Raw genomic sequence first — 12800 nt, 5'->3', positions numbered from 1 at the left:
TGTTAGCAATATTATTGATTTCTTTCTTCATTTGCAGTTTTTCAAGGGTTTGGCTTCATCAGGTGCCTGGGCATGTTTTGATGAATTCAATCGCATTGAACTGGAAGTGCTGTCTGTAGTGGCACAGCAGATCCTTTGCATCCAAAGAGCCATACAGATGAAGCTAGAAACATTTAATTTTGAAGGAACTGAGCTGAATCTTAACCCCAACTGTTTTATAGCAATTACTATGAATCCAGGTTATGCAGGACGTTCTGAACTTCCAGATAATCTGAAGGTAAAATAATAAGATGCATCTATGACCTTTGTGATGATAGTTTTGTCCAGGTGAGCTGTTTCCATGAAGAGGCTTTGCTAACTGAAAGCAGAGATAGTGCAGCATGAGGAGCACACCAACTGCAGATTGCTGAAAGAATTCTCTCACTGCCATGGACCACATTTCCTTTCTGCTGGATGTATCTGTGCAAGGGGCAAATGTCATTCTGGCATTCATGAGAGGGTGCTGAGGGAAAAGTGCTGGAGGCACAGTGTCTTTTCTTAATGTACTGCATTGTACATTAAGATGGATATTGGTCGTAGCTCAGGTTAAATTCCTAGGGAGTCTTAAGCTGCAAATATTGATGATACTGTTTTGTGGTGGGATGAATACTGTAAAAGTTCTGAATTGCTTTCCATTCCTATATTAATTATTTGAAGATGTTTCTTTGGGTATGTATTCCAGGTTCTTTTCCGAACGGTAGCCATGATGGTTCCAAACTATGCTCTGATAGCAGAAATTTCCCTCTATTCCTATGGGTTTTTGAATGCTAAGTCACTGTCAGTGAAGATAGTCATGACCTACAGGCTTTGTTCAGAACAGCTTTCCTCTCAGTATCACTACGACTATGGCATGCGGGCAGTCAAAGCTGTGCTGGTGGCTGCGGGGAATCTAAAGTTAAAATTTCCCACAGAAGATGAAGATATATTGGTGAGTTCCCAAGGGAATATTTGTTTAAGGAGTTTCATAGATATATCCAGTTCTAAGGTCTGAAGGCAGTTCCAGCATATCTTGTCTCATCACTGAGCCATGTTTTATAGTTTGTGAAATTAAGATAATAAAATACATGCTGCATTTTCCTGGGCTGTTCTGATGATTGTGTGGTTGGGCTTCTTATCAAAGGCCCCATTTAATGAATTCATCTTTGTTACATACTAGGTTATTTTAATTGTTGAACACCTTATGCTCTGTCTCTTAATGAGAATGGCAAAATGTGTATTTGTTTCTTCTAGCTTCTTAGATCAATTAAAGATGTGAATGAGCCCAAATTTTTGTCACATGATATACCTCTGTTCATGGGTATAACCAGTGATTTATTTCCTGGAATTGAGCTTCCTGAGGCAGACTACAATGTAAGTACTCCTCTAATTTTTCCTTGGTCATGACCATTGTTGATGTTCTGTGGTGATTTGCTTTGTAATCAGTTGCAATTGATGCAGTGAGGTATTTCAAGATGAGCAAAATTGCTGAATGTTTGTAATGAAACTTTGTAGCAAAGGGAATTCTTTTATCTGTGCTGAATATAAGCCACATCTGAGTTCCCTTACATTCAGAAGAGTTGTACGTTACAGATTGGGAACTGATTTGCACATTTACCAAGTTTTAGGCTTTCTGTTTTCTTTCCTAATTATTGGACATAATTAAGTGAGATAAAGGTTTGTGCTTGTACTTTATTTTAAGCAACACTTGAAACAATCTTTGAAGGAGAATGGTTGGAAAGGATGAGTATGTTGGAAAAACCAAATTGGATTAGTTTTTAAATTTTCAGTAAATACTACGATCTTGAAAAAAGTGTTTGATTCTGAAGCACACTGCTGGTTTCCTGAGGGTGATATGCCTTCTCCTCAAGATAAAAATTGTAGTTAAATTCTGTTCTAGCAAATGAAGTACAGAAGTGGGAGTTTTTTCCTCCAAGAGGTTTGCTATATTCTGACTAATACAATTTTAGTTATTAATTAATTTGAAACCCTTTCTGATGAGCATAAACTCTTCTATTGTCGTGCAGGACAATAATTTAAATTGTAGCAGGAATAAGATTATGATTTGTTTGGATTTTAGGATTTTCTGGAATGTGCCAATGAGTGTTGCACTCAACATAATGTCCAACCTGTACAAACTTTTATGCAGAAAATGATACAGACCTATGAAATGATGATTGTTAGACATGGGTAAGGTTCTCATCACTGCACTATCTTTTGTTCTAACTTACACTGTAGCAGTAATTTATATGAAGTTATAGAAGGTTTTGAGGGTGGCATAATATTCCTCTTCATTCCAATCAGCTTTGGAACAGCTGATTACTGATACTGCTTTTTCATGTCCCAAAATTCTTGTGGATGTATGTCTGAGGAATTGTACTCTTCCTGATATCAGAAGCACTTGCGCATGTGTAATGATTTTAGGTGCTGATGCCAGTATGGTGAAAACTTAGGACTGTAAAAGCTTATTTCTATTAAAGTATTAGTTGTCAGATCTGTGCCATTTTATTCCTAGCTTTTAATACAGAATAGCAACTGGAGGAAATATATACAATATGACATGAGCTATATGATGGTTAATATTCAGCTCATCAATTAATCTTTTCTGTAAGATTGTGCAATCATATTTGCATGTGCAAATAAACTGAGTTTGTGGAAAAGATGTTTTTTATGTTCAAAGAAAATTTACTTGCTTCACTTTTTGAAAATTAGGTGAAAATTAGCTTTAAGCTGTGTTTTATACTGTTGGCCTTCATGTGATCTGTGAAAGCCTAAATTGCAAGACAGATTTATTAATAGCAGGAATTTTTTTCCATCTAACAGCTTCATGCTGGTGGGGGAGCCATTTTCTGGGAAGACCAAAGTTCTACATGTATTGGCAGATACTCTGTCTCTTATGAAAGAGCGTGGTTATGGTGAAGAAGAAAAAGTCATTTATAGAACTGTAAATCCAAAATCAATCACTATGGGCCAGCTTTTTGGGCAGTTTGATCTGATATCCCATGAGGTAATGCATATTTTAAAAGTAATGTTTCCTGTAAATTATGTTTCCTTTATTATGGATAGTAAAGTCTTGAAGTCATAATATTATGATTTTAAACACAGATGAGAACACAATTGTAAATTTTATTTTAACTAATACTTTTGTAGCCTGTTTTTAATTAGGATGTAAAAACTGCAGTACCATGTGTGTATGCAGTTACATAGGTTTAAACATGCAAAAATAAAGAAAGCAATACCATTTTGAAGGTCATTGTCCTCTTATAGTTGCATCCATGCTAGGAAATCATATCAAACATAATTGTATTCATTTTTCTGTCTATTCTTAACCAGTATAATCAAAGTAATGCAAAAACTCTATAGAAAAATCTATGAACTCATGGGTTCCCAAGTGTGAAACTTAGGTTTAGAGGAGGAACAATATGAAGCAGTAAATGTGAAATAGTGACTCTGGAGAGAATTAGGGTGATTCTGGGGAGAAACAGGTGCAAGACAGGGCCAAAGCATTTCTAAGATTCAGTAAATTTAATTGCTGGTCCTTTTTCTTATGGTATTTTTTCAAGTGGAATTTTTTTTTTAAAATTTGCTGTTGTTTTAAGACCCTTGGTGAAACTCTGAAGTTAGATGCTGCTCTCTGCAGCACAAGAGGAGACCAGTTAAAAGTGAGGGATAATGGAAAGCCAAGGGAAGGGTTTCTGTGGCTGGCAGCTCAGGTTGAACTCTGTGTTTTTGTCTCACTCCCCACCGGCAGTGGACAGACGGGGTTGTCGCAACGACCTTCAGGGAATTCGCGCTGGCCGAGACCCCCGAGCGCAAATGGGTCATCTTCGATGGCCCCATCGATACCCTGTGGATAGAGAGCATGAACACGGTGCTGGATGACAACAAAAAGGTAGCAGTCAGTGAAAAATGCCTGAAGAAAATTATGGGACATTTTGAAAATATTCTTCTGTGTATAAAACCACAAATACAAACTGCAGTGCCTGACTTCTGAGAAGAGCAGGTGCAAGATGGTGTTGGTGACAAGTCATGAGCTTTTTTTTTTATTTTTGATTGAGGTTTTTGTTTGTTTTGTTTGTTTGTATTAGAATCATAATAACGATATCAACTCATTGCTGAAAGACATGAATTATGTAGCATTTCCTTAATACCATAATGTAATTTTCTTACAAAATATTCTAATAAATAATTGAAATTTAAATGTCAAAAATTACAATTAATTTTGTGTTATAAACCCCATTATTTCTAAGACTGCACAAGCTTAGACACCTATATTTCAAGACAATCTCAAGATACAAAGGGTTGCATTTTCAAAAGAATGGCTTCTGAAGGCAAAATTGTAACAGCACTTTTGTGAATGGGCCCTAGGAATCCCAAAGAAAATATAAAAAATAGACACAACATTTGAACTTTTAAGTTCTGTATGATAATGTGTCAAGGTACTCAAGCTGGACTCCTACTTTAGTACAAAAGGGTAGCGTGTCTCCAGCTGGAATGCTTCAGTATAAGCAATAATAGCTGCAGGTATCTTTTGTCCTTTCTTCTTGTCATATGCAAGATTGATTGTAATGAACCTACTGGTAGGTTACTATGGAGTACTATGGTTTAAGTGAAGAATTGAGCAAAAACTTGATAAGAATCTATTGATACAAGTAGTTAAACATTTTATGTAGTTAACCTTACCTTTGATTTTACTTGATTTTGCCAATTTTCATATAGAACTCCCCTGTGATAGGAAGTGTAATTTAATACAATTTTAAAAAATTATTTTGCATATTATTTTTTATCTTTCAAGCTTTGTTTGATGAGTGGCGAAGTCATCCAAATGTCCCCTCAGATGACTCTAATTTTTGAAACTATGGATCTTTCCCAGGCATCAGTAAGTTTTGTATTTAATGAAAGTATTAAACAAAATTTAGTCTATTCAATGCACAATAAAATGAGTTTACTGTTTTTCCTTAGCCTGCTACAGTCAGTCGTTGTGGCATGATTTATTTGGAGCCCTCTCAGCTGGGCTGGAGGCCAATTGTTACCTCTTGGCTGAGTAAACTGCCTGAACCTCTGAATTCAGAGGAACATCAAGGTCTTCTGCAGGGACTTTTTGATTGGTTGGTACCACCAGCGTTAAGAGTCCGTCAGAGACAGTGCAAGGTATTTTTTGTTATTTTTTCCTGCAGTAGTTAGTGGCCATTTCCATTCTGTTACCCTTGGTAGGAGGTGACTGTTCTCTCATGACCAAGCACGGTTAGAATGAATATGTAGCTCTTGGGACCAGTGTGAAAAGTTAAAATGAGAATGTCAGCTAAGGCTTGAAACCTGATCATAGTTTTCATCTTCTTATTTTAAAAAGTAAAGTATGAAAGTAAGTATTTTAAAGTATTTAAAACACTGATTAAAAAGTCTTCCCAAGAGAATTTTGTACATTTTTTCTTTAAAGCTCTCATGTTGCATAAGGAAATACTTTTTTTAAGTTTTAGAAAAAATATGTAGTTCCTTGCAAGTTCAGCGTGACATGCTCAGAATTTTGCTCATGTTTTGCTGTAGTTCCTTCTGTGGGTTTTATTTTGCTTTAGGATGTTTAATTGCAGTGTTCACATGGTAGCCATGAACATGGTTAATGAGCTAAAGGTCTTGGCATTTCAATGACTGAGGAGGGCAAATGATCTTCTGAGTAAAAGTCAGTGTAAACCTTGCCTTCTAGTGTGTGTTTAGAATTAGCCAGTGATCTAATTGTTTTAGTATTTTATCTCCAAAAGATAAATTAATTAAAAGTATGTAAAGTATGACATCCAACCTTTTGAATCTCTTAGGAACTGGTTCCCACAAGTGAGATCAATGTTGTAGTAGCTCTTACACGGATTTTTGAAATGTTGATTTGTCCAGCTGTGGAAGAAGATCCCACCAACAAAAGCATCCGTGCCTGGATTATGGTTGGTTTTTTAACATGGAGAGAAATGTGTAGTTGTTTCTCTATATGCTGGTTTTCAAAACAATTTTATTAATCAAAGTAACTTTAATTTGTGAATAAGAGACATGTGAAACAATTCTACTACCTTCTTGCTCTCTCTCCCCATACTGTGGAGGTACCCAGATGAGATGGAAGTCTTACAAGTGACAAATATGATTAAAAATATTACTCTTTTTCCAATTAAATAGGATAGTATTTTTATTAAATGTGCTTTTTAAGTAATGAGGAAGTTAGCTAAATCAAAGAGTCTTCTTTCTCTTAAAGGAAATAAATATTCATGCAACACTGATTGGCTTGTTTGTTTGAGCAAAAATTTCTATGTAAGAGGGTTTTCTGACAGTTATATTAGTTGGATCCTCTGTCTGACCTTATGTAATTAGTCTTATGAAAAACTGAAGGAAAGAGAATATGAAAGTAGTTATTTAAAATTAAATTATAAAATTCCTAGATCCCGGTTTGTCATTAGGACTCTTCTCAGGCTTTGTCATCTGACATACTACTGCAGTCAGTGGCCTTTATTTTTTGTTCTCTCTCTTTTTCTGTCCTTGAGTAAAATTATTTGTGTCTTCTGTCTACAGTCATATTTATAAATCTCTTTAGGCCAGGGGTATTCAAGGGCAATTGCTAACATTCCTCTGCTTAACAATATTTTTTAGAATTATGTTTGTTAATCAGACCGTACAAGGTTCATGTAACATGTCAACTTAGATACAGTTACTAACTTTTTGCCTTTGCAGGGTTGTTTTGCTTTTGCCATAATCTGGTCCATTGGTGGAATTTGTGATGATGACAGCAGGACGATTTTTGATAATTTCTTGAGGGAAACTTTGTCTGGGGAATCTGAAACAAATCCTGTCCCAGAGAATTTGGGAACATGGGAGTGTCCCTTAGAAGAGAAAGGCTTGGTCTATGACTACGTGTATCAGGTAGGATTGGCTTCTGCATGCACTAAATAGATTCTTACAGTCCTAACAGAAGTAAAATGCAGCCAGGTGGGTTTTTTAACTGTACAAAGCCCGTTGGGTGTTGTGGAGCGTTGGTTGAATTAAATCCCACAGTACATTTTTAGTTTCTTTTTCAAATACCAGTGCACTGGCCAATTTTTTAAATAAAATACTAAGATGTACATTTCAGTTATATTTGTAATACTGCCACTGCATATTTCTTCTGTAACCCAAGCTCAGTTGACAGATTCAAATCTGTTTTTGTTTAGAAGGAATAATGTGGGCTGTTCAAAAGGAAAGCAGAATATTAAGCCCATAGGTAGTCTGTCTTGCAATTTTTGTTTATAGTGCCTATTAGACTGCTTTGTTTTGGTTTTTTTGTTGTGGTTTTCTGTAGATGTGGTTTTTTTGTTAGTTTTCACCAGACAAAGTTTTTAAGAAAACAAAGGTGTCTGAGTTTAGGTATGTACTTTAATTCCTTGTTAGTGAGGTAAAGCAAACTAAATATGTGAACTTTTGAAACATCAAATACTCATTAATTTGTTAAAATCCATTACTTTAATTTTTCTAAAGTGAAGTAGTAGAGAAAACCCTTCATATGTGTAACACCAATCTGTTCTACATATGTGTTTCTTCCTAGCTCAAAGGCAAAGTAGGTTGGGCTCACTGGAATGAATTTATTGAACAAATTAGTTACAGTGATACAAATGTGAAAATTCAAGATATCATAGTCCCAACTATGGATACAGTTCGCTATACCTATTTGCTAGACATGTTCATTACCCATGGAAGGTAAGTTGCTTCACTACAAATTTCTGAAGTGAAATTTGATCATAGGTCGAAATATCTCTTATTCTTTCCTTTGAGTTCATTGTTTTTATCAAACCCTCAGTTTATTTGGTCTTTTAAAACAGACATTTACTACAAATAAAAAAATCTGCCCAGAAGTCTGATTTTAGTATTTGTGAAACCTTATTACAGTCTAACTTTAGTATTTGCAGTCTGATGATGAGCTTAGGACAACCCAAGAATTGTTGCACCCTCTTTCTACTTTGGCAATTAAATACATATTTTAGGATTTTTTTTATTATTAATCCTATGAAAAACATTTATATTAGTCATGGTCAGATCATATAAGAGAATAAAATAAAAACTAGCCTCAGGTTCCAAGGCTGAAAGCTTTATGAGGTTTGAATTAATGAAAGGCCAATCTGGAGAAATTTACCTCCCCTGTTCATGTACTCCAACACCAGTAGAATGAGGGAATGAAAAATGTTTATTTATCCTCCCATTTTCTTGATGATGGAAGCAAACTAAAATTATGAGAGGGTTTAATGAATGTCTTAGAACACTTCAGTTTCTTCTGTAGGCAAGTAATGTTTTTGGAGGTAGAAGAAGAAGGGCAAGTTAGTAAAATCTTTGACTTCTAGCTGCTTTTAGTTTACAATGTTAGGTTTCTGCAGTCTTTGTGCTTTATTTCTTTGTGAAGACCACTGCTTCTAGTGGGACCAACAGGAACTGGGAAATCTGTGTATGTCAAGGACAAGTTAATGAACAACTTGGAAAAGGAGCGCTTCTTCCCGTTCTTCATTAATTTTTCAGCTCGAACCAGTGCCAATCAGACTCAGGTTAGTAGAACAGATCATTTTGGTCTCAGGAGATTGTGGACGTGAATATGTAATCTGTGTTCTGAGTGATCCTGTTTGCATTGCAGAACATTATTATGGCCAGGCTGGACAAGAGGCGCAAAGGAGTTTTTGGCCCTCCAATGGGAAAAAAGTGCATTATTTTTGTAGATGATATGAATATGCCAGCTTTGGAGAAGTATGGGGCACAGCCTCCAATAGAACTTTTAAGACAGTTCTGTGACCATGGATTTTGGTAATTATTTGAAATACAATTGAAAATTTTTGTTGATGTATTTGCTGTTACTTTTTATTCCCTTGAATTTTATTTTCAAAACTTTTTGAAGTGGTTTGTAAATGTTAGTGTAAATTTAGTTTATATAAAAATACACTATTTAAAGTTGAAGCAGCTTGTATTTTACTGTCTAAGGACTTCTCAGTTTAGGAAATTCATGATCAAATTAATTTTGAGTGTTTTAGAATGTTCTAGTGCTGAGCAGCAGAGTTATTATATATAAGTAAAATTATTCATTTACACCTTGATTATTTTAACTTTTTTTCCAATGTAGTTTCTTGTTCTTTTTCTTTCTTTTTCTCCTTAGATTGAGTTGGCAGCTTTCTGTACATATCTATACATATGCAATTATATAAAACTTCTGATTTTATTTCTTATGTTGGCTTCCCCTATTATCCGTGTTTCTCATTCATTATTCAGTAAATTTTTTTTAACAAGGTCTCAAAATGTTTTTTTCAAGTTCACAGTGAAATCAGGTGTGATAATAGGTGTGAAATAAAGTAAGTTGAAAGTCTTCCCTGCTGTTGAGGTTTTTGGCTTTGCTTATATTGGAAGATAGGAACAGGTGTTTTCGTGAGTCTGGATCATTCTGTGATTCCAGGCACTTCTCAAATACAGCTGCTCTTGTGACTCCAGGCACTGCTCCAATATCTATTACTCTTGAATAGAGATATACCTTGATATTTTACAGTTTTAATACTCAAAATTTCGTATCAGGTTTTACAGAACTCAGTTTAAACAAATAATCTTTCTTTCCAGCCAGGAAATTGTATGTTGAGTTTAACTGGTGCACAGTTAAAGGACTAGTTGGTTTTTTGTATTTTGGGGAGGAGGCATTGTTTGTTTTTAAAAAGATAAAATAGATAGAAATATATATTATATTACATAATGCCCACTATGTTTATATATTTTTTTAAATACTTTTTTAATGCATGCAGGGGGTGGTCTTTCATATAGATGCATCTAAGGTGTAACAAATGTGTTATATCTGTATTTAAGTGTCACATGGCATTTTATTTTGAAGGTATGATTTTAAGGACACCTCTAAAATCACCCTTGTTGATGTCCAGTTGCTGGCTGCTATGGGGCCCCCAGGGGGTGGGAGGAATCCTGTCACCCCTCGGTTCCTGCGGCACTTCAACATCTGCAGCATCAACTCTTTCAGCGATGAAACAATGATCCGCATCTTCTCCACCGTCGTTGCTCTTTACCTAAAGATTAATGAATTTCCTCCTGACTTCTCCACAATTGGAAATCAGATTGTCACTGCCACTTTAGAGGTAAGAGGCAAATACCTTACTGGGGATTTCCTTGAATTTGTTCATTGAAGTTCCTTTGTCTCTACAATTTTGCAGTGTGAAAGGGTTTTTTGAGAAATAACATTTCAGAAGACATTTAGGAATCATGATAACAGTACAGTCAGTGTTACTTTTTTGATTTTGTTGCTCTCTATTGTTGTTATCTGAAGGTGTATAAGAAAGCCATCAAAAATCTTTTGCCCACACCAGCCAAATCTCATTATACCTTCAACCTGCGTGACTTTTCCCGCGTTATCCATGGCTGTTTGCTCATTAAGAAAAGTGCAGTTCAGAACAAACACGTGATGATTCGGCTGTTTGTACACGAGGTGTTCCGTGTCTTCTACGACCGTCTGGTGGAAGATGATGACAGAACCTGGTTGTTCAATCTAGTGAAAGATATTGTGAAAGAACATTTCAAAGAAGTATTTGATAGAGTTTTTGCACACCTGAAGGAAGGAAGCTCATCTGTGAGTATCATGTTTAACCTGTTGCAAAATAATTGCTTTTATTGCAAGTTTAGGACATGGGAGTTAATCATAGCTGAAATTTTGACGCAAATGCACCTGAAAGTTTGAGTTGAATTGGCCAAATGTCTTCATAAGGAAAAAAATGTAGAAATGAAAATTATTTGGGAGGGTTTAACTGTTGTACATGAACGTTCTTTTCAAAAAATATTACATTTAAAATGTGCTACTTTTCCTTAAAATAAATTTGTACATCTGCATCCTTTGATTGTTATTAAATTTTAATATCCAAAATGCTGTGTAGTTGTGTTATATTTTATGCCTTGTCTTCATTTTTTTGTTGTTGTTTGTTTTTGTATGTCCTTTGTAGTTGCTTTCAAGTATAGAAGAAATAACTTTGTGGTCTTAGCTGTCCATTTCATAATATACATCTGTATGAATTTGGTGTAATCTGAAGGTCATGATTATGAGACTGTTAGTGGCTATTTGAGCCAATTGTTTTCCAAGAAAAAATTAAGAATAGGTGGATAGCTCAATGCAGGAAGCATAATTTTGAGGGGGGTGTTGTCTGTGAATCAAAATATTTTGGAATGCTTATTCTTGTGTCTGGGGTATTTGTCTAAATTCTCCTTTGTTTTCTAAAATTACAATAAGAAATATATTCACTAAATATTAAACTTGACTTCATAATTTGCTGAATATTTGCCATAGGTAACAGAAGAAAACATGAGAAGTCTGTGTTTTGGTGACTACATGGATCCAGAACTTGAGGGAGATGAAAAACTTTATGTTGAGATTCCAAGCATTGAGGAGTTCAGTGATGTTGTGGAGCAGTGTCTGGATGAATATAATCAAACCCAGAAAACAAGAATGAACCTTGTTGTTTTCAGGTCTTTATGATCTGTTTTATTAAGAGCTTTAAGCTGTAGTTGATAATTCAGTATATTCAATTTTGTGGACTGTGGTTTTCTGTATGTCTCCTCTCCTTTTTGCATCCTTTATAGTGTTTGTGGTGTTACACCTTTATGAATGGAAGCGAACTGATTTTTTCTTTATGCTTCTCCTTTTTCTGCCTGGAAGTAAGTAATGAGAAGCTTTTCTCCTAAGGGGCTTTGAATATTTTCCTTAGTTGTTAGAGAAATATTGTGCACTGAATCAAGTAGGTGCTGTACTTCTCCTAGGCTTCTGTCACCAGTGAAGATGGATGTCACTGGACTTTCATTCCCCAAGGACAAGCATCCCACGAGGGAGATGTTCATAATCAAAGCTGTCTGTCCACTCTGTTATGCAGCATAGCCATGCACCCAGCTGGTACTGCAGCTAATCCTGTGAAATTTTAGACTCTGCAAGCCCTTATTGTTACTTTAACTTGTGATCATGCAGAGCTACGACTGAGAGAGATTGGGAGGTCAAACTCCTTCCTCCTCCCTGTTGCTAGAGATTACCACCTCTTCATATTTGCCAGGGTAACTTGACACGTCGATACTTCCTGAAGGTGATGAGGGTTACTTCAAACAGTTCTAGTAGCAGCTTATTTTAGTCTAGGTCATTTTGCCGAGCTGGATTTCTGAGAGCCTGTATGTACAGCTAGGCTCTCAGTTTGAAGAGCTGGCAGCCTCTAATCAAAGGCCACTTCCTAGGTGTAGGAGCAATATTGCAGTGACCTCCCTGAACAGAAGCCAGGAGAGCCTGTTGGACTGCAGCCTTAGAGTTGTCTCATGGATAACATCTGAATTTGTTTCTTTTATTTTTCTAACCAGTAAAAATAAACAAGAATTTATCTCTTTTGAAATGTTTGAAAGTTTTTTGGAGATTACTTTTAATAGCTGCTCAGCTTGCTTTAATTACCCCATGCCCTGTGTTTAAGCAGGGGATCTCCTATAGGCCTTGCTTCATATTCTGAGATAAATAATGCCTGCGTTTTGACAAGGACTCTCAGTAATGTGCAGATACTGCTTCCTGAGGATGTTCCAATGTCAATTCCACATATAAGTTGTAAAACAGTGTCAAAGGTAGAGGAAAGGGAGATGTTTGTTGATATAAACCGTGTTCCCTCAGTGGTTACTTTAAAAGGATACTAAATTGCTGTTCTTCAATAAAGTTAAAATTGGTAATACTGCTGTTATTTTGAAGTAGAGAATTAATGTTTTTCATTTCCTTTAACACGTTTATCCTTACAGTACTCCTG

At 35.6% G+C, this 12800-nt stretch overlaps 1 protein-coding gene across 1 annotated transcript in view; it reads left to right on the top strand.

The window, feature by feature from the left end:
* DNAH12 (dynein axonemal heavy chain 12) overlaps positions 1-12800 on the top strand; it is a 58165-nt gene that overhangs the window by 20584 nt on the left and 24781 nt on the right. Inside the window, exons 27-42 of the mRNA XM_030956935.1 lie at positions 38-277; positions 722-967; positions 1270-1389; positions 2096-2205; positions 2839-3022; positions 3767-3907; positions 4811-4894; positions 4978-5166; positions 5826-5945; positions 6721-6909; positions 7568-7719; positions 8417-8555; positions 8642-8808; positions 9872-10127; positions 10316-10615; positions 11324-11502. Of these exons, the coding sequence (XP_030812795.1) occupies positions 38-277; positions 722-967; positions 1270-1389; positions 2096-2205; positions 2839-3022; positions 3767-3907; positions 4811-4894; positions 4978-5166; positions 5826-5945; positions 6721-6909; positions 7568-7719; positions 8417-8555; positions 8642-8808; positions 9872-10127; positions 10316-10615; positions 11324-11502 (2816 nt within the window). The remainder of the gene's footprint in view (positions 1-37; positions 278-721; positions 968-1269; positions 1390-2095; positions 2206-2838; positions 3023-3766; positions 3908-4810; positions 4895-4977; positions 5167-5825; positions 5946-6720; positions 6910-7567; positions 7720-8416; positions 8556-8641; positions 8809-9871; positions 10128-10315; positions 10616-11323; positions 11503-12800) is intronic.

This window comes from Camarhynchus parvulus, chromosome 12, assembly GCF_901933205.1.
Source record: "Camarhynchus parvulus chromosome 12, STF_HiC, whole genome shotgun sequence".
Taxonomy (NCBI): Eukaryota; Metazoa; Chordata; class Aves; order Passeriformes; family Thraupidae; genus Camarhynchus; species Camarhynchus parvulus.
The sequence above is the reverse complement of the archived record's forward strand: the minus strand, read 5'-3'. Positions and strand labels throughout refer to the sequence as shown.